This window comes from Pelecanus crispus, chromosome 5, assembly GCF_030463565.1.
Source record: "Pelecanus crispus isolate bPelCri1 chromosome 5, bPelCri1.pri, whole genome shotgun sequence".
NCBI classification, from domain to species: Eukaryota; Metazoa; Chordata; class Aves; order Pelecaniformes; family Pelecanidae; genus Pelecanus; species Pelecanus crispus.
Window position 1 is genome coordinate 71,569,626 of NC_134647.1, and position 20,479 is coordinate 71,590,104.

Here is a 20,479-nt window from a genome sequence, read left to right on the forward strand (position 1 = left end):
ATGGGGCTGCTGGTGCTGGCCCTGGCCGCCTGGCTGGGGCCGGGGCTGGCATTGGCCTCCGAGGGGGCGGACAACAGCAGCCGGCTCTGCCGGGAGGCACCGGCATGGAGCGTCAACGGCTTGAGCCCCATGGCAGGGGCGGCGGGGCAGGTGACGGTGGTGGCCCTGCTGAAGGCCAGCTGACAATTCTGCCTGCAGCAGGCCCACAGGTGAGCCCTGCTCCCCCAACCCCAAACCCAGCCCCCCTCATCTTGGGGGATGGCATGGCGCTCCCCCACCCCAGCACCCCCCCCTCCCAGCGCCTCCTTCCCCGCAGCCTCGGGGGCCTGCAGGAGAGGCTGGCCCGGCAGGGCACGGTCGACGTCCGCTACATGATTATCAACGAGAAGGCACCGCTCTCCCGTGCCATGTTCGGGGACCTGGTGCGCCATGCCCCGCCGGGCGTCACCGTCTTCCAGCCGGAGCCGGAGGAGCCCGACGTCTGGCAGGTCCTGGGGGGCGACAAGGACGACTTCCTCATTTACGACCGGTGAGCGTCCTCCATCTCGGCTGAGGCTTTCCTGGGGGGTTATGGAGCATTTGGTGGGCTTCCCAAAGCTCCCCCCATGGCTGGGCCGGGGGGGACCCCAGACACCCCGCCTCAAGCCAGGCCGTGTCTTCTCCCCGCAGGTGTGGCCGCCTGGCTTTCCACATCCAGCTGCCCTACAGCTTCCTCCACTTCCCCTACGTGGAGTCGGCCATCCGCTTCACCCATAGCAAGGACTTCTGCGGCAACTGCTCCCTCTACCCCAACACCACCCAGGAGGTAAGGAGCAGGGATGCTTGCTGGAGCCGGGCTTCCTTCTCTCCTCTGGCATTGCGCATCAGGAAAAAAACAACCTTATCTTCATGTCGGGGACAGGCTCTGGGTTGGCAGCCATCCTCATCCATGTTTGCAAGGGAAGGTGATGAAAGGTCTGGAATAAGGGCAATTAAATATGTCAGAGCTTTCAGGCTGAGAAGGAATGGACTAAAGGGGTCATAGCCCAGGTCTGCAAAAGCTAACTGGGGTCGCTGGCTGTTCTGATGTAAGAAAGGGGCAGGCAATGGACCCAGAGGTGGCAAGCTCAGAGCAAAAAGGACGTAGCTCTGGGCTCAGCAAGCAATCAGTTACTTCCTAGGAGAAAAATACATCTAGAAATATTAAATGCAAAGTCTGTCTCCTGGCTCAGAAATTCCCTGGACCACAGACAACTTGAGCCAAGGGATGTAGGTACAAAGGCTGGTGCTCCACGTGCTCCAGTCTCTCCTGTCCTCCCTGCACCCTGGGTCGGGGCTGGAGAGCCTTTGCTCTGACCCACGTAGCTCTCCGCATGATGGATGCGGGTCCGCTTTCATCCCAGCTCACAGGCATGCTCGCAGGCTCACTGCGGGGCCATGTGTGCATTCACACACCGCACCAGCCCTTGTGTTACTTTCCCCAGGCTAACAGTACCATGGAGGTCCCTGTTACCCTGAGCCCGCTTCCTGAACAAGAGGGGAAGGAGTCAGACACCCCCATCCATCAGCATAACCCCTTCCATCCTCACCACCGCCATGAGGTCAGCAGCGAGAGAGCCACAGACCTGAGTGGGGACCATGAACCTGCCACCCATGCTCACCGCCACCATGGAGACCACGGCCAGCCCCATCATGAGGGGAAGAAGCAGAAGGAGGGAAATGAGCAGCACTAAGCCAAGCTGGGCAGCCTTGCAGAAGAACCCAGTAGTGTGCAGACCACGCCAACTCGCTTCCCAGAGGCACGAAAGGACTCACTTTAGGCTACTGGTCACCAGCAGCGTTGGTATAACAACCTCCTCCAGCATCCCCCATGTGGGTCTTACTCCCACGCTGTGACCAGGGATGAAAATCCCTGAGGTGCTGCATTTTCAGCCCCAGGTCTCGGTTCTGAGCCTTCCTCTGCTGCCGCCTGCCTTTCCGTGCTCCATGAAGCCTGCCGTGCAAACTGGGAGGTCCCTGGTCACTGCTGGCTGACACTGCACGGAGCAGCAGGGCAGGGGTGGAAGGGCCAGAACTGGGATGGGAGCAGCACTGCCAGCATGCTCTGCCTGTCCCGGCACCCCAGGGTGACCCCGCACCCCAGGGTGTCCTGGTGCTCCTGGGTGTCCTGGCCGGGGAGCGAGAGAAGGGACAGTGTGTGCCCCGCAGGACGTGATCCCAGGGGATGGGGGCACTAGGAGTGGTGGGAGGTCGCAGGTCCCCGTGGTCTAAACCCTGTACCCCCATAGCTGTCACATCCTGGGGACCCTCCAGGCCTTGCACACAGGTATGTGCAGTGGTGATGGGTGGCCGCAAGATGGTGGCCTTGTCCCCTTTTGGAGACCTGGGGGCTGAATCCAGGGCCCACAGCCCTGGGAGGACAGGGGTGAGGATCCTGGGGTCTGTCCTGGGGGAGAAGGGAGATCGGAGGGCGATGCGGATATCCAGAGTACAAATAAAAACCTCTGTGAAGCGAACCCTGCTCAGCCTGGCCTCTGGTGGGGCCCCTTCCCCGGAGAGGGTGGGAGGCTCGCTCAGCGCCGGGCTGGCCCTGGGCATTTCTCTCAGCACAGCGAGGGACTTGGGGCTGGATGTGGACCCCACAAAGCATTCCCCTGTTCAGAGACTGGGCAGCAAAGGGGCTGAAGACCCCATATCTTCATACCTTCTGGTCACCTCCTGCCAGGATGTGACCCCAGGGCTTAGTCCCTGCCAGGGCAGGGCATTAACCCTGCACTGCTGGGAGGAAGTTTGGCTCGGCACCTTAATCTCTGGCTTGTAGGTGTGATGTTGGGGGGCCTGCCCTGACCTCTTCTCGTGGGGATGAAATTCCCACATGCAGTTCAAGGTCATCTTGGGCATCTTGTCCCCAGTGCCCAGCCTGGTCCCCATTGCACGCACAGTATTGGGGGCTGCCCAGCCCTCAAGCAGCTCCGTGCTGCATCCCTGGCAGGCAGCCGTGCCTGCCAGCACCCCAGGCTGCCCCCATGCCTGTCTCAGCCCCATAGCCCTTTATTCCAGCTCCATCCATCATCCCACACAGCCCCACTCAATGCCCCCCCTGAACTCTCTGTCTCTTCTCCGGGCCCCACAGCCTGAGTGAGGAGCAAAGAGATGGTCTTTCTGCTCAGCGTTATGCGGTGCCGTGCTGTGGTGCGTGTCCTGCTGCTGATGCTCTGAGCTGACTTTCTGCCCCTTGTCCTGGGGGGCTGCACCCCTCTGCCCTGTCCCTGCGGGGGGATGCTCTGCCCCACGATGGGGGCAAGAGCCAGGGTGAAGAGGAGCTGTTCCTCGTGGGGATGAGGGCAACAGGATCAGTGGGTCTTTCTCACCAGCCCATGGGAGCCAGCCAGGCTCTCCCATGGAGCGCTGGATGAGACCCTGCTCCCCCTCCTCCACCCCTCTTGCTCCCTCCCTCCTCCTCCTCCTCCTCCCCCTTCCTCCTCTACCTGCTTCCAGCAGTCCACAAGGGCACCTCTGTCTGCTGCTCCTGCCATCAATATTGAGGTTATCTTTTTCTTCTGGCAGCTGCTGTAATTGAAACAAAGCAGGCCGGGCCTCACGGGCTCCACTCCTCTTGCTCATTTTGCCGGTGCTGCTGAGACAACTAATTCATCTTATCGATGTGTGGTTGGCCTCTTTTCCACCAGATCCAGGCAGAGCCCTCTCCCCATCACGGCTGGTGGGAGCAATCTGTGTCCCTGCGGCGTGCTGCCGCGTGCTGCTCTGACCCAGCCTCTGGTCCTCGGCTTGCAGCAGCTGGGTGCTGGTCACCAGCAGGAGATGCCAGGGGAGCCGGCCGTGGGGGAGAGGTGCAGACTGGAAGGATGCTGATGACTTTTATCTCTTTTGCCTTGTGATGCTTCCTCAGCCCTTTTGTTAAATTCCGTATCCTTTCTTTGCACAGATTCTAAAGGCGTCCCTGGCAAGTAGGTGACATTGTGATGAGCGGGGCACACAGAGATTTGCATTCCCTTGCTGACAACCAGATCTGCAATTAGCAGTGGCAGATAGAGTGATCACGTCTGGTGCTGTGTGGGTAGTCCAGTGGCACTGTGCTGCTCTGCTACTGTTTGGCTACCTCCCAGCAGATGAATTTCCAGCCCTGAAGACTTGGGTTGGTATTTTGCTTTGGGTAGAGAAATTGAGGCGTGGGAAAGAGCTGTGAAACTGTTTGGGTGAAGATCTGCATGTCTGAATAACAGCCAGGGTTTAGGGTGAAGCTGATGTTGCTCCGTATGTTATTGTCCAAAGGCCTGGAGGGTTTGGGGGTGCTGTGCTTAGGGCCCCCATGGCATCACTCCCCCCTGAAAGGTGCTGGAGACCTGGAGCTCTTCAAAACCTGTGTCGGTGTCTACACTCCAGCAGTGCGGAGGGAGAGCTTTGCTCTGAGTGGGCTGGAGGAGAGGTATTTTGGGGGAGTTAACAGGTTCTTCACATTGCTGATGTCTGGGGGAGTAATGCTGTTAGTAGCAGTCAGAAAGCTCAAAGGAGTGCTCAGCTGCCAGGGGTGCTGGCTCAGCAGGGAAGGGTCCAGGGCAAGAAACTGGGGCTGACTTCAGGTCCTGGCAGTGCCATGCCGTGGTACCCTGATGTCCATGGCTGTGCCACTGCCCCAGAGGAGGACGGACCCCAGTCCCACATCACAGGCAGCCTGCTGCCTTGGCCCTGTGCGCTGCTCCTGCCGAGGGCCAGGCAGAGCCTCTCAGGAGAGGGGGAACAGCCAGTCCTAATGTCAACAGAGGCCTCTTGTGCAGCGATGCTGCGTCAAGAAGAGGAATGGGTCCCTCCTCCTCCGCCCATTCATCTGGCAGCCGGGGCTGGCGTGCCGCCAAGCCAGGCTGCTTTGGAAACATTTCATTGAGGAGGCAGCTGAGCCTAGGAAAACAGAATGAAAATATACAGAGAGATCACTGTTGTTAGGCAAAATAAATGCAGGCGGCTGCATTTCTGTCCCCCAAGTCCAGCCCAGCCGGGCCCCTCTTGCTTCTATGGGGTGAGGGTGAATGCTGCTGCCTGGGGATGGCAGCCATGTGTCTCCATCGTGGGTTAGGAGCTGGGGAACGAGGGCTGCAGAACTTGTCCCCAGCTTTGGCAACTTGCTGACGTCCCTGGTGAGTAGGTCCAGACTTGTCTTGATGTAGCATTGCCCAAGGAGGTGGGACAGAGCAGAGAAACAGCTGCAGAAATGAGCCAGCCCCAGTGACTCATGTCCCCTGCACGGCCACCGGTGCTGGAGGCTGGTGAAGAAAGGGCTGAGGAAGTGTGTCAGATCTTGGCCTCGTTCATTCCCATCTCCCCAGAATCAATCACGGATCCTGGCTGGGCATGAGGCCACCAGTGGGACAGAGCCCAGTCCCCAGGTTTTCAAAGCCCCATTGTTTGGCATGCCCCATCATTTGTCTGCTGGCAGAGAGAGAGCAGGGTCACCCCAAAGCGGTCCCCAGGGACAGAGCGTGGAGGCACCGCTCTGACTTTTGAGCAAAGGTGCATTCAACATGTTCACCTCTCCCATTGTTTCCCCATAACCTCTCTCTTCCATCCAAAGGCCTCCAAGTCTCTCCCTGGCCATTTGCTGACCTACAAGAGACCCATCTCAGCTCCTTCCCTCCTTCCTGGTGGGTCCAGAGTGGTTTGGGGGAGGCAGAGCTGGAGCTCCAGCTCCATGGAGACCATCAAGGCTCTCACCCCTCCACGGGTGCTCTTAGTGCCACTGCAGTGCAACTTTACGTGGCTTCACCTCCTCTCTGTGTCCACTGAGCACGGTCCAGCCATTGCCATGCGAGAACAAAACAGCCATTTCTCCAAGCTGCTGGTTTCTAGCTCCTACCTTTGTTTGCCAGCGATGGACGATGGCACGGAGGGAACAATTTGCTTCTGTTATTTATGGTTTTGATCTGGGGGTTGAAGGGAGCCCAGTGTGAGCAGACAGAGCCCAACCAACACCCCAGCACACATCTTGCCAGCTCAACATGTGCGGATTTGCAGCATGGAGATGCCCAAGGCTGAGGCTAGATCCCGCGCTGGTCCCTGTGTTCATAGGAGCTTTACTAAAATTCAGGCTCCCTCCTCTCACCCTCCTGCCAGGAAAGCAGCTAGCAAGCTACTGCTTTTTTTTTTGCCATGTGAGGGGAGATTTGCCATGTCTCTCTCCATCTGTCTCTCCTCAAGATGAGCCAGGTGCAAGGCCTGGTTTGCAGCTGAACCAAGGTGCAGTGCTGAGCCGCCATGTCCTGCTCTTGCGTCGGTGGCTTCAAGCAGCACAGCCTCATGCCGGGACTGCTGGTGCCTCTGCTGAAGCTTTGCCACCGTCTGCTGCTGGCTCCTACGCACGGAGCGATGCGTGAGGACACGCCATGCTGGAGGGGAGCTGGGATGGGTGGGCTGTTAAAGGGAAGGTCAGCGTGGTGCAACCTTCCCTTGTGCCACTGTGCTCAGACCAACCCACGCTGCGGGCAGCGCTGGGGTCTGGCCTCACGAGTGGGCCCCCACATGGGCTCTCTCACTGCCAAGAGGTGAGGTATGGGAGCATCCATCATGGGGAGTATACCTGACCGCCTTGTAAAGGAGCTGGAGGAAGAGGATGAACCCATGGAGCAGCCTCTGAGAGAGAGCACTGTAACGCCTACTGACAAGACACCAATCCTGAGCTGGGGTGGGCGGCTCCCCAGCTACTGTGAGAGCCCTGATAAAGCTGTAAAAGAAAAGCTGAGGTAATGATGTTCATTTTTTTTTTTTTTTACTATGGAAGAAGTCCCAGGCTGGAGCCTTTTGTTTTTTCCACATGGATGTGCCCGTGGAAATGACTTTGGAATAAATTGTTGAACTGGATGGTAAGGACTGACCCAGAGTAGATGCTCCAGGTGTCTGAACTCCGGCTCCTGAGCCCGCGCCGGGACGACGGCAGGCGTGACCGTGATGGTCCTAGCGGCGCCTGAGGTAGGGCTGGCAGAATGGTGCAGACAGCTGTAAAGACCAGCAGTACCGGGCATGAGGAGAAATATTATAAATTGAAATGATCTAACTTCTGTCAAAGCTGGTTTTTTATTAGGGGTTTTTTTTTTCCCCCCTCCTAGCCACCCAGCCAATCAGCATGCGGTAATAAGGCCACACAATCAATTAGCATCCAATAATGTGGCCAACCAGCCAATCAGCCCCACGGCACTGTACCCCCCCAGCCAATCAGCCATGCGGCATTGTACCCTCCCAGCCAATCAGCCATGCGGCATTGTACCCTCCCAGCCAATCAGCCCCGCGGCATTGTACCCTCCCAGCCAATCAGCCCCGCGGCATTGTACCCTCCCAGCCAATCAGCCCCACGCCATTGTACCCTCCCAGCCAATCAGCCTGCCTCGTGCCCCCATCGCAAGGGCGCGGGGGGCGGCGGCCGGTGCCCGGGTTTGATGCCTTCGTCTGAGACGGGCTCCACCGCTCCCTTGTTCCACCATTAATTAGGCTCCATCGCTAAGATTTTGTAGCTTCTCTTTGAGTCTGAATCTGTCCAGCTTTCAGCCTCTTCTGTGTTGTTTTTTTAGCTCGCAGAGTCTGTATGTTATCTTCTCTCCATCACAGATCTTCTTTTTTTCCTGAAAAAGTGAAGGTTGGTTCCGTGTTTTGTTTCCCACTGGTTTAATTTCTCCCTCCTACCCTAGAAGACCGCTCCCCACCCAGAGTTATCCACATTTTAATTTGCAAAATGTGTTAAATGTAGCGGGTAAAAGGAATGATCCTACCGTCGGTTCTCTGCTTAGGGAAGAGGAGCAGGACCCTGCGTGATGGAGGGCGGAGGGACAAGCCCCAGCCCTCGGCTGACTCTGGCTTCCCACCCGGCTGCACCCTGCAACCCACTCACATCTCCGAATCCAGGGGAGTCCCGATGCAAAAGGCTAACGGGAACATTGTTTACACCTTGCTTTGCCATCATTTATTCATGCTCTTGTAGTGTGCAAAATGATTCCACGGTTATTTTAGCATCTCTAATTAAGGGGAGGGAGCTCCAGCGGCTGAGAGGGGGGCGATCGGCTGGGGGCTGCTTCCTGCTGAGCTCAGCGCTGTGGCAGCCAGGCCAGCCAGGATGGATGCTGCTCGCCGGCATGGGGCTGAGTAACTTTCTGGAGCGCTCTCTGCTTTTAGAGTCTGTGCCGGGGAGGCAAGAGACAACTGTTTCTCCTGGAAGCTGAGGGTCTTCGCCCAGCAGCTCCTCCATGCTTAATTGCTGGCCTGCACAGCAAATGCATTTGCTGGAAGGGTGCAGAAATCCCCGTGGCATGGCAGAGACTCAGCACTTTGCTAATCTTATGGGGGCTGGAGGAAGGCAGCCCTGGCAAGCCGGAGATATAATGTGTGTGTGGGAGAGAGGGAACAACAGCTCCCGACAGCCCTAACTCTCTGGTTGGGTGCAAGAGGGAGGCCGGGTCTGCCCGATCCCAGCCTGACACCTGGTACCCAAGTACCCCACTCCATTTTTCTCTCTTCCTTGCTGCTGCCCCAGACCATCTCCTTGTTCCTCCTGCCCCTCTGCTCCTGGGTGTCCCCTCTCCAGCTGTATGTAGGAGTTTCCCAACCTCCACCCTGCCCCATGGACCCCATCCCCATAGCAGGGCTGGCCAGCTCCTGCCGCTCACACCCCCAGACCTCCTGCTGAGGCCCTCCAGGACCCCCAGCCCTGCCAGGTCCAAAATCCCAGTGCCTGCGGTGCACAGCAGGCAGAGGCGATGTGGCACGGGGTGCCCCAGGGACGGCATGGCATGGTGCTGGGTGCAGGCATCCTTGATCATGGATCCTTGATCATGGATCAAGGATGGCCTGAGGTTTTTCTCAAGGATTGCTGTCCGCTTTGGCAGTAGACGAAGGGCAGAGAAGCTGCAGCACCCTCGGCATCCCCTGCTTTAAACTTACGCATCCCTGAGCAGATACAGGGACATACAGGCAAGCAGAGCTGTTCCTGTGTCAAAGTGAGGGTGAGACCAGCCATCCTGCACCTGGTCTCTGAATTCAGCCCATGCTTGGGAAGGGGAGATTGTGTTTTTCAGTCCTTGCCATTCCCTTTTGAGTACACGGACAATTGCAGTCACACCTGAAGGAGGTCCCTGAGATTGTCAGTTCTGGAAAGTTTCATGAAATAGCTGGCTGGCTAGTGAAAAGCAACTTCATTAGAGTCCCTGCTGAAAGAAGAGCACGGCAATAACTCAGCACTAATGAGTCAGTGGAGAATCCATGGGGGATTCAAACAGTTTGATGGCAAAAAGCTCCAGCTCAAGCTTGCGCTTTGTCAGAGACCTTACTAAGCACTGGAGAATCTAAAAATGGTGCTCAGCTCCACAGGCAACCAAACCATGGTATGGCTTCCCTTGCTTGCAAAGCCAAATATTTCATAAGGCAACGCTCTCTGCCCCTTCCTGGACATTGGATGCACAGGAATGCTAAGGAATAACTATCGTGGGCAACAGATCCCTCTGCTCCCCTCTGCATTAAGGCAGCGGAGCTGCAGGCTGTGTTACTCCCATGTCCTTTCCCTCCTGCTTCTGCTCTGAACAGCACCAGCAACATGGAAAAGGCAGAAACCACCATGCTTCCCACGAGTGCCTAGGGCTGGCGGCTGTAGCAGGGAGCTGGGCTGCTGATAAGCCCGGCTTCGGCTGCTTCGGAGCAGCAAATCCTCTGGGTGGCTGGAGCAGGAGCTTGGTGGCCACTTGCACTCTGCTGTTTAGCTCCTTTCCCATCGTTAATTGGCCATAAAGCTTCTGCTGCTCTTGTATATCTTCATCTGTCATCAGAGGACTTCCTTGGTGCTCACCAGGTCTTGCAAAGCTCTGCTGTCACCTCCGCAAAGCTCAGCTGTCATCTCTGCAAAGCTCAGCCAGCGTTGCCTATGTCAGTGAGGGCACAACATTGGCTGTTCAGAGTCAAAGCAATGTCAAAGAGGCACGGGAGCAACCGAGAGAGGGGAAGATGCCCAGGGAAAGGCAGTCTTTCCACTGGGGATGGGGTTTGGGCGTGGTGGGGAGAGAGGAGAGCAGCCACATGAAGGCGTGCAGGTGGGAGCAGCCAAGGAGGTGGCATCCCCTTGGGCTGAGATGTGGCACCTCCCAGCATGTACCCTGCCTGCCACCAAACAAAGCACAGGTGCTAGGAAACCTGCAGAGAATATCTCGGCAACATCCTTTTCCTCTCTCTTTGTCGGAGCCCTTGAATTTAATTTCTAGCAAGAGGAAAGCAGATTTCTTGCCCCAGAGCACCTGCAACTTAAAGCTGGACTTCTGACTGAGCTGGAACCCAAAGGATTTCCCACAATATTGCGTTGCACTGCTGCCTAACTGCAGTGTAGAGACATGGGGGCTCCAGCCGCTTTGGTTAGTAAATTTTCAAGCCAGGGACTCAAAATAAAATGCTTTCTGGAGCCAGCATGAAAAATCAGCCCTTTGTGAACAACACCAGCACTCAGGCCAGAACGGCAGGAGCTGGTGGGTCGCAGCAACGGGCAGACACCAACCAAACAGCCTGGAAGCCGGGAGAGGAACCAGGGCTGCCAGTGGTAGAGGCTCAGCAAATGGCCGGGCTCAGAAAAGCGTGCGGTGAATTATTAATGTACCTGGTTCCAGGCTCTGAATGAGCAGCATCAGGGGCTGGGCAGGAGGCTGACATTTCACATCCTTCCCTGGGGAGAAGAGGTCTGTCCGTGGTTCTCCAGGAGGAGGGGAGTTCCCCCTTGTGAAATTCCAGGCAGTAATGAAATGGACAGGGAGAGATGGAGAGGAACGGAGAGCAACAAATGTTCAGATGAAGAGGGAGAGGAAAAATAGATTGATTTGTCTTTGAAATAACATGCTAACCCCCCAGAGACAGGCTGGCCAGCCACTGCACCGACCTTGCTTTGATTTGAGTCTGGATTACATGTTTTATGCAGTGAAAAGTCAGCTCATTGGGAATGAATAACATCCCTGCTCGAGCTGAAGTCTAAAATCCTCTTTATTGGCACTGTCTGGGGACGACCGGCGTAAGGACACTCAAGGTTGTCACTAGGTAAGCTCTGCAGAGACTGGTGACAGAGGGACTGGACAAGCTGGGGTGCTGTGTCCCAGCTCTCGTGCAGGCTCACCCCTGCCTGAGCAGAGCCAGTGGCTGTGGGGAGACACGGGTGCCAGCAGAAACTCCCAGGCATTTGGGCTGCTGTAACACTGGAGCCTGCAGCCTCCATCATCATCAGAGCTTAAGATCCTGCTGGACTGGTCTCTGCCAGGAAGGCGTGCTCTACCACAGGGCAGCAGGGTGCTTTGGGATGGGCCCTTGAGGTCCCTCTGTGCAGCCAGGGAGGGGCAGAGGTGGACGAAGCCCTTCGCATCCCCCCAGGTCCTGCCGCCGCCACAGCGAGCGGAGGTGATGGGCAAAATGCTGCGCTCGCAAGGGCTCCCTGTCGCAACAATGCCTTACGGAGAGTGAAATGCCCTTCGGGGTCAAAGAAATGGGGACGTGATTCCTGGGGAAAATGTAAACAAATCTGTGTGTAGGTGCTGCCCGCCACTGACTATCTTGAACAAGACCAGCGGCAGCAAGGAACACCTCAGCCTTCAAGAAAAACCTCTTCCTGACCTTCATCGATTAGCATATGGCTTATTCTCTAAAATGGAGATCTCTCATTGCAGTAGCTCTGCCTGCTCTCACTACCTGCCTGAGACCGGACTCCTTCCGTCCGAGTCCTGCGAAGGAGACCTTGGGCTTGGAGGTATCTCGTGGCACAGCAAAGGTGCATAATTATTTCCTGTTCCCTAATTGCATCACCCTGTTATTCCAGGAAATGTACTCCTGCTCTGTCAGTAAGAGTAAATAGGAGATCTCTGCAACAAGGGAGTAACCAGTAATGGTCTAGATGTGACTAGACTGCAGATAGAAAGGAATTGGGTTTAGATTCTCAAAGCACTGAGAATAACAGAGTAAGAAACCCGAACGCTGCGATCTGTGAGCTCTGCTCTTCCTCAGAGGTTTGTCACTTAAAATTAGACAGGACAGAAGAATGGGGATGTATTACTGGGGAAAACCCTGGGACAGTGTCCTGCTGGACACGGCAGCAAAGCGACCAGCCCCGGCAGGGCAGCAGCGCGGTCCCCATCAGCCCCGCGCTGTGCTGGTCCCAGGGTGCTGCCATCACCCTCTGCCTTAGCAGAGGCTGGTGAGGAGTCAGCTCCCTGGATTTTGGGGGTGCCGACTCAGGCTATATGTGCAGAAGGACCTCGCTTTAGTGCAACTAAGCACAGCAGGGCTCCCTGGGAGTCAGCACTGCCTGTGTTTCTTCACCTCCTCTCCCAAAGGCCGAGCGTGCCACAGGACCCGGTTATTTTCTCTGCACCCAAGGATGCTGCAGCGCAGCATGGGATGAGCATCTTTACTACAGGGCTTTAAAAGAAAAAGCAAACCCTGATGCCCACTGAAGGGTAGGGCGCTGCCGTATGCTCTGCTACCCGCTGTAAACCCGGAGGGGATTTTCGGGTTCGCCTGGGTGTCAGGTTTGTGGGTCAGGCCGGGCGTTGAGGCCGGGTACCGCAGGGCCTGCAGCGGGCGCGGTGCCCGGTTCCCGCCGGACGCCTCCGGGCGAGCGGTGCCGCCTCCAGCCCCGCCGTGCCCCTCTGCTGCCCCTGACTCCGCACCAGCCCCCCGCGCTCGGCCGGCCCCGCACCCCCTCGCCCCACAGCGCCGTGGGGGCGGGCGGCCGCGGGGCTTTCCCGCTCCCCGCCCTCCGGGCACGGGGGAGCCCGGCTGCGTGCGTCCCACCGCCGCCTGGGGACACGGCCGGGAGGGCACCGGGGCGGTCCCCAGGGTTCACCCCCGCTCCCCGCCCCCACGGAGCCGGCCCCCGGGCGGGGGCGGGGGCAGGGGCAGGCCGGAGCGGGGGTCCGGCTGCCGGCGGGGCCGGGCAGGGGGCTGCGGGGCGTCCCGCCCCGGCGGGGGCCGGCTCCCGGCCGCTGGGACCACCCCCTCCAGTCTCCACCCCCGCCCCCCCCCCCCTCCAGTCTCCACCCCCGCCCCCCCCCCCCTCCTCCTCCCCGTCTCTCCTCCCCTCGCCGGGCTCAGTCGGTCGCAGCCATGGCGGAGGGAGGAGAGGGAGAGGAGCTGCTCCGCCCGCCGCTGCCCGCCGGCGCCCCGGGCCCCAAGCGCCTGTGCTCCCGGGCCTGCCCGGCGGGCGGCACCGGGGCCGCTCACCCCCGTCCGGGGGCCGGCGCGGGGCCGGGCGCGGGGGCCAGCGGGGCCCCTCCGGCGCTGGCCGGCTGCTGCCCCGCGGCGGCGGCGGGGACGGCGGCGGCGGGGGCGGCGGGGCCGGCGGCGGCGGCGGCGGCGGCGGGGCCGGGGGGCGGCGGCGGCGGCGGCGGCGGCGGGGCGGGCAGCCTGCTGCAGCCCGAGTCGCTGCTGGACGCGGCGGCCAAGCGGGTGGCGGGGAGCTGGGCCTTCGAGCGGGTGGAGGGCCGCTTCCAGCGCATCCCCGAGCCCGTCCAGCGCCGCATCGTCTACTGGAGCTTCCCCCGCAGCGAGCGGCAGATCTGCATGTACTCCAGCTTCCAGCCCGGCCGCGCCGCCGCCGCATCCCCCGCCAGCGCCGCCGCGGGGGGACCCTCGGCCGCCGCCGCTGCCCCCGCCCCGGCCGGCGAGGAGAGCCCCGCCGCCGGCCCGCCGCCGCCCGCCGCCCCCGCCGCCGCCCCCGCCGCCGCGCCGCAGGGCGAGGGGCTGCCCTTCCGCCGCGGCATCCGCCTGCTGGAGACCGGCGCGGTGGACAACGTGCTGCAAGTCGGTGAGTGCCGGGACGGGGCCCCGGGGGGCCTCTGCGTCGGGTCCGCCCCCCCCACCGGCCCCGCCACCCCCTCCGAACACTTCAGCCTTTTGTCTGGCGCGGTTGTGGTTTGACAGGAAAATCCTGCCCCGGGGGCAGGGACCGCCTTGTGCTCCGCTGGGAAGATGCCGGCTTTGGGTTTGGGGGGTGGGAGGGCTGCGGGTGACCCCCCCCGCGGTGAGGTGCGTGTGTGCCCGGGTGTCACCGGCAGCGGCCCGCAGCGTGGGCGCCGTCCATCCAGCCCGAGTGGGAAAATAAAGCCACCCCCCCCGCCGCCCCAAAATCGCCCGTCGGGGATTTGCATGGAGGGCACGCAGCGCTGCCAGCCGCCCCCCGCAGCCGGCGCCCCTCTCGCCCCCGAGCACCCGCACCCACGCTCCCACGGGGGTCCTGGCCCTGCCACCGGGACGTGGGCTCGCAAACACAAAGCATCTCCCCAGCAGCTCCGCGCCTTCGCCTTTGTCTGCTCTGTCAGGGGCTTTCCCCCCTTGGAAAAATCCCTAGGGGGGCATCTGCCCCCCGCTTTCGGCTCCCCAGCCCCCTTGGCGGGCTGGCGGAGGGCGAGGGGAGCGGCTGGGGTGACAAGTTGGGTGGGTTGGTGGGTACAGCCAGCGGCCTGGCGCGATGGGCGCTGCGGGGATGGATGCGCGCGGCCTTCTGGCTCCCGTTCGGTGACGGAGGGGCCGTGGGAATGGTGGTGGGAATAATGGCATCGTGTCTTCTCTCCATGGGCAGGTGGCTTTTGTGTGCGCCGGCGGAGGGGGGATTGTCGGAGAGGAAATGTTGTTCCTCTTCCCGTGTCCTTCCAGTCCCTGTCCCCGTCCGAAATCCGCCTTATATCTGTATATATTTAAAGAGAGACAAATTGGGGTGTTTTACATAAAATAATCCGCTCCTGGTTGTTATTGGAAGTGATTGAGATGCGCATTCCCATTCAAATGACATTAGGCTAGAATTTGTTTTGCAAATGCGAAATGTAAATTCATTTTGTGCCAGGGTATGGCGTGAATGAGTGAAGGGGAGGGTGGTTTTTGTTGTAAGGAATGGATAGTTCGGCTGTGTTTATTTAAAGAGCCCTCCTTCCTTTTCAGGGAAAAAACAGCTTAAAAAAAAAAAAATCTCATTTGGTACAGTTTACATTCGGAAGAGCATTATCAAAACATTTTCCCTTTGAGACGTGAAAATAGGAGACAGCAGAAGAATTCTCCTTCCACCTCTGAGGATACGCAGTGAAAATTCCTGTAGCACAAAAGGTTTTTCTCTGAGGGTATGATTATACCCTTTTTTTTCGGGTGAATTAATATTTTCTAAGGGCTGCGTTAAGATGATTAATTATTCCAAGTCTGTTTAAAACACTTTGAAACTCAAAACCAAATAATTTTTTTAGAAGGAGAGGAGTAGCTCTGCAGGAACTTTAAAATTAGGAGGGGGAGGAAATAATAGCTTACCGTGGGCGATGCTTTATTGACCTGCCCGCCACGGTGCGGATGCAGTGAGCAGCCGGCAAGGAAGTGGGAGATGGAGGTAACGGTTGCCTAAAGCCAGGACTGGTTCTGTACAAAGGAATTATCTTTTTTAATTAGTTTTTAAATTCATTTCTCTTCGAAACGTGCCTCTGACAAGGTTTTAGCCAATGCTGTGAAGGATCTGGGTGAGCGCTGGGGTCAGGTGCGGGTGGGACACGCGGAGCAGTCCCATCCCAAAGTGACGTCCAGCGCTGGCATCCAGCGTCACGCGTGCCCTGTCTCCCTGCGCTTCCCGCTGCTGTTTTGGGCGAGCCAGAGGACGGGGAGGACGGTCCCGGCTCTGGCGTTTCGTATCCCCTGACAAGTCTAAACCGTCTGCCCAGCTTTGAAACCGGAGCTCGCGCCCATTGTCCTCCGCACCGTCAGCTTTTTCGATGAAGCGGCATGTTCTGGAAGTGCTCGCCGCAAAGTCGGCGGGTGATTTATCTCTTGTTTTTACAGCCCGAAATGGGCATGCGGGATGCGCGCCGTGGGATTTTGCCTTTGGAGCGGGGGGGTTTGGCTGTAGCGCGGCTCCTCTTCGGATGGCAGCGGGTGGGTGACGCGGGGTCGGACACCTCTGGTTTTGTCCCGGGAGCAGCCCCGTCGCAGCAGAGGTGGAGGAGGAAGATTTACATCAAACAAAAGGCTGCGAAGGGCTGCGTGTTTATCTGGGGTGGACGGGAGGCGTAGCTGAGGTGTCCGCTGCCAACTTTCCACATCCATCCTGCGGATGCTGCTGGAAGGTGAGGTGGAAGAGCTCCAGCCACCAGAGACACAAACACTTTGTGGCTGCGTGTGTGTGTTTGCAATTAAGATAGGAACTTGGTTGTCGGCTTATATGGGAACCATTATGTCTTGGAAAAAAATAAAACCCCAACACTGGCTTACTTGATGCTCACCAGCGCTAAATCAAAACTACTGTTCCCCTCTGAGGATCTCTTTAATGGACACCGCCAGCTCCCGGCGTCGCGACCTGAGGCTTGCACAGTTGAGATTTGCTGTTAATAAAGATCAGATGTTTGTACAGTCATGTTTCTGACTCAGACCTGTGAAAAAATAAGAATTGTACGGACGTGAAATTCCTTCTCCCTGTGGTTGGAAAAATCTCTTTGAAAAATTGAAAGCCAAAATCCAAGAGGAATGGTCTTCTGGAGGTGGAAGATGGTGTGGAGGGGTGCGGGTTGTACTTGTGGGGACAAACTGCTTTGGGATCCAGTTCCCTTGTGCTTACAAAGCTGGCAGGTCCCAAAAAAACCCCTATATATGCCACGTTATCAACCAATAATTCCTTCATGCTTAGTAAAACTTAAACGAGGCTTAAACCCTGATCTCACTGGAGTCATTAAATTGATTTTTTTTTTTTCCTTCCCCCCTGCTCAAAGAAAGATCTTGGATGTTGAACACAGGCATCTTTGTCTTCTTAAAAACTGCTTTATTATTATGTGTACAGATCCTGTCTTTGTGTGTGTGTGGTGTGTGGGTTTTTTTTTTTTTCCTTTTAATTTTTAGACAAATGACAAAAGCATGCAGGAAAGGAATGCAGAAATGCCAGGCTTAATATAAAGCATGCAACTGCACTGCATGCCGGGAATCCTAAAGGATACAAAACCTTTAACGACGGCGGTTAATTTTTAACAAGTTCACTCACATAAATATTTATGAACAAAAGTTTTTACACCATTATCTCTTGGGTTCTTGGAGACAGAAAAGGCCTTTGGTGGATTTTGACAGTAGGCTGTGATCCAGCAGAACAAATTCACGTTTCTCGCCTGCGCTCCGCGGTCCAGTATAATACAGTTTGCCCTCGAGTTGTCGCGGCTGCCGATGGGTGGGCGAGTGTCCGTGGCAATTTTAGGTGGGAATTCTCCTTTTCCTGAAGCGTTGAGCTTTGTGGTGTTCTTTGCGTTGTAACCAACCCCTTAGGAGCCTATATGGTGTGTGCTGCCTATGGCTCCTTACCCACAGATAAGCCTTTGTGCCCTGATGGGGAGGTATGCGGTCCAGCCATAAGTACATAGGCAGAATTTACTTTTCCTGCTAGAGTAACAATGAAGCAGGGCTTTAAAATGCACTGGCTTTGTAAACACTTGAAGGGAACCTGTGGTGTGGTGTTTTTTTTTTTTTTTTTCCTCAAACCTGCAATTAGTCCGGAGTATTTTGTCTGATGCTTTGCAGGGCAGTCCTGGGTACCTTCCCGTGGTTCCCAGTCCCGTGATTAAGCTGGATGTCCAGGTGCGGGGGATTTTCTGACCCCGCTTCAACAGCCTTCTGCCTGGGCAGAGGTTAAGATAGACCTGATACCTGTAAATAATACCTGTAAATGCCTTTGGTATTTTAATTGGAGGAGTTTTGATTTGGAAGCTTTTTGTTACACTATGGTTTTCAGCTTCTCTCAGTGTATATTTGTAATGATGCCTGTTGAAATGCAGCTTTGGAGGTAAAAATACCAATGGGTTCCTATGCTTTTTAATGTCCTTGAAACGACTTTTAGGGTTTTTTTCCAAAACTACTTTTAGGTTTTTTAGATTTTTTTTTTTTCCTAAAAATGCTCACTTCTAGGCGAGCATTTGGTTTCCCTTCCCTGTGACGTGGTACGGGGCAGAGTCTAAATTTGTATCCAGTTGTTTTTAAAAGTCTAGGTGGTGTGCTGCTTTATAGAGTTGTTTATTTTGGGGAAAACACTTTGATGGGGCTCTCTAGGGCCAGTTGTGGTTGCTTTTGTTTTGTGTAAAGGTTGGTTTCCTCCCGAGTCTAGGTTTAAGGCTGTATCCAGCGAGAGCAGGTTTGGAAGGAACGCCATGGGTCATGAAATGGGGGGTTTTTTTCATGTTGAAATCCGGTGTCCTGTGTCAGGGTGCTGCTAAGGGAGTTTAGTTATTCCGTATCCTCTTAGTTTTTGGGTGGGGCAGTTGTAGTACAACATGTTTCCAATTTGCTAATTAATTTTTACTTTATTTTTCTTTATGGGTAGATTACTTCACCCTACCACGTATATTAAAATACTTTAAACCACATAAAAGGGGCCGGCAGAGGTTCATTAGCCCTATCATGATGGAATCCGTTGAACACTTTAAATATACATTAAGCCCTTTATGTTTCTAATTATTTTTTTTTCTTAACATATATAATTAAAAGGAAGGATTATTAGGCATTATAACTTATGATCTGTTTATTGCTGCTCCCTCATAGGTGAGATATTTCTTGAACATGTTCTGGACTGTATTACAGAAACTGGAATGGGAGATGATGAAAACCACCAGAGTTTCATGCTGGTTGTGCAGGGAGAGCTAGGAAAACTTTGACAGCTGGAATTTTAACTTTTTTTTTTTAGCAGATTTATTTATTGGCTTTTGAGTCTTTTTTTTAATGGTGTAACCAGACTCTCTGAAGCTGGGATGTCTTTTTAACTGGGTGGTTAATTACTCCAGGCAAAACAATGCTAGCTTAAAGAGGCTAGAGACCTGAAAAATAAAGCACAAGAAATTAAATACTTAGTTTTGGCTTTAAGAATAAATAGGTTTGAAGCATTTTTCAGAGAGAAAGCGTGACAAGTCCTGGTTTCTGGCTTGAGCAGGCAATAGGAGTTTGTTCTTACCTATGCTTTTATAAAGCTTAGCCCACGTGAGACACTGGCTTTCTCTGCTTCCAACATACAAGTCATTTACAGCAGATTTTAATTTTGCTCACATCTAGAGGGAATTTTTTAGAAAATATTTAACTGTGCTAAAACTGCAGTAACATAAACCACATGTGCCTGCGTGCTGTGTTTCTGAAGCTTTGTGCAAGGGAATGTGCTTTGCTGTTATTTGACGCTCGCTTTGATGTTAGATGTTTTATGATTAGTCCCTCTAACCTCAGATAGGACTTTTGGAAAACTTAAATGAGCTCGCCTATCCGATTGCTCTGTAAGGTCACATTCAGCTGTGAATTGTCTCTTGTGGTGCGTCAGTTTTTAATTTTCTTTGGGAATATGTATTAAAAAAAGTAATCTCGGTAGCATTAGGGTGGAAGAGAGAGTTCGTGGGCTTATGAGTTTCCTTGGCGTATATGTAAACCTAGCCCTGGAGGAGGACCTAGTTCATGGGGATGGCGGTGAGTCTTTGGTGGTTTTGGGGTTATGTCCTGCTCCCCTTATCTACTGGGAGACCTGCTCCTGTCTGGGGTTAGCTCAGATGAACGGTGTGGCCAACCTTGTGCTTGCGTTTAATTTTTAGGGTTTTTGCATTTAGGTGACACGGAGAGCTCCGTGTTTAGCGGTGATGCAAGTTTTGCGTTGCCACCCCTGCCTTTGAGGCTGGAGCAGCTCGTGTGGGTGAGGAGCTGAGCGGGGATTTCGGGCGGAGCAGCATCTCCTCACCTTCTCAAGGCACGTGAGCCCGCGGATTTTCAGCGAGAGGCCAAGGCTTGTTGCTGCATGACGATGCTCCGTGCTTAAAGCGGGTGACTTTTCTTCTGGAGATGTAGGGGTGTTGCTCTTTCTCCCGGGGGTGTGGGGTGTTGATTTCTGTTCCTGTGGCCACCTTCTGAGGAGCAGATCTTGCATAAGGTCCTGGGCGAGGTGGTGGGGAAGGAGCTTTTGCTTGCTCCCCCGTCTCTTCACACTGCTTGTTTCTTCTGGTGGGGCTGTGGGTGGGATTTGCTGGGGACCTGGGAAGGTGGGTGCCGGGGTCCTCTCCAGGCTTTGCTCAGCAGCAGGCAGGTGATGGTTGAACATGTGTTTCCCCATTGATCTCCCCATCTGTGGCTGGCATGGATGACTTTATTTTGCAAGGAGCTGGAGGTGTGGAATAGCTATCTTGAGCATATTAAAATGAGTTTCTAGTATGTCCTACCTTAGATTTGATGCTGTCTCGAAGAGGTTATGACATGGGGTTTTCATACTCCTCGTCTTCTGGGGATGAGAGGAGGAAAGGGGCTCCTCTGAGTAACGAGTTTTTGCCTCTGCTGAGTCTTGGCTTTCTTCGGCATCAGCATCAATAGAAATCAATCCATTTTCCAATGAAAACAAAAACTCAAAGACACCAAACCTTGACTACGTTAGTAAGTGCTGTGAGACAAGTCTACCTTTTGGATGGAGCCAGGACATGCGATGGTGGTGAGGAGCTTTCCCTGTCCCTTGGCAGAGCTGCTGAGACCC

General features: G+C 55.6%; 2 protein-coding genes across 3 annotated transcripts in view; both read left to right on the forward strand.

The window, feature by feature from the left end:
- LOC142593571 (selenoprotein Pb-like) lies at positions 1-1,712 on the forward strand. Its single transcript, XM_075711226.1, has 4 exons — positions 1-209; positions 317-529; positions 670-805; positions 1,464-1,712. Exons 1-4 carry the CDS (start codon positions 1-3, stop codon positions 1,710-1,712), a joined length of 807 nt encoding a protein of 268 aa, XP_075567341.1.
- Positions 1,713-12,935: 11,223 nt separating this feature from the next.
- Positions 12,936-20,479, forward strand: part of ZSWIM5 (zinc finger SWIM-type containing 5) — a 100,865-nt gene continuing 93,321 nt past the window's right edge. The window contains exons 1-2 of one of the 2 annotated variants that reach the window (XM_075710873.1): positions 12,936-13,005; positions 13,037-13,795. In XM_075710873.1, coding sequence (XP_075566988.1) covers positions 13,096-13,795 — 700 coding nt within the window. In that variant the 5' untranslated portion in view covers positions 12,936-13,005; positions 13,037-13,095. Of the gene's footprint in view, positions 13,006-13,036; positions 13,796-20,479 lie in introns of those variants that run through there. The other variant, XM_075710872.1, reaches the window with a different exon arrangement.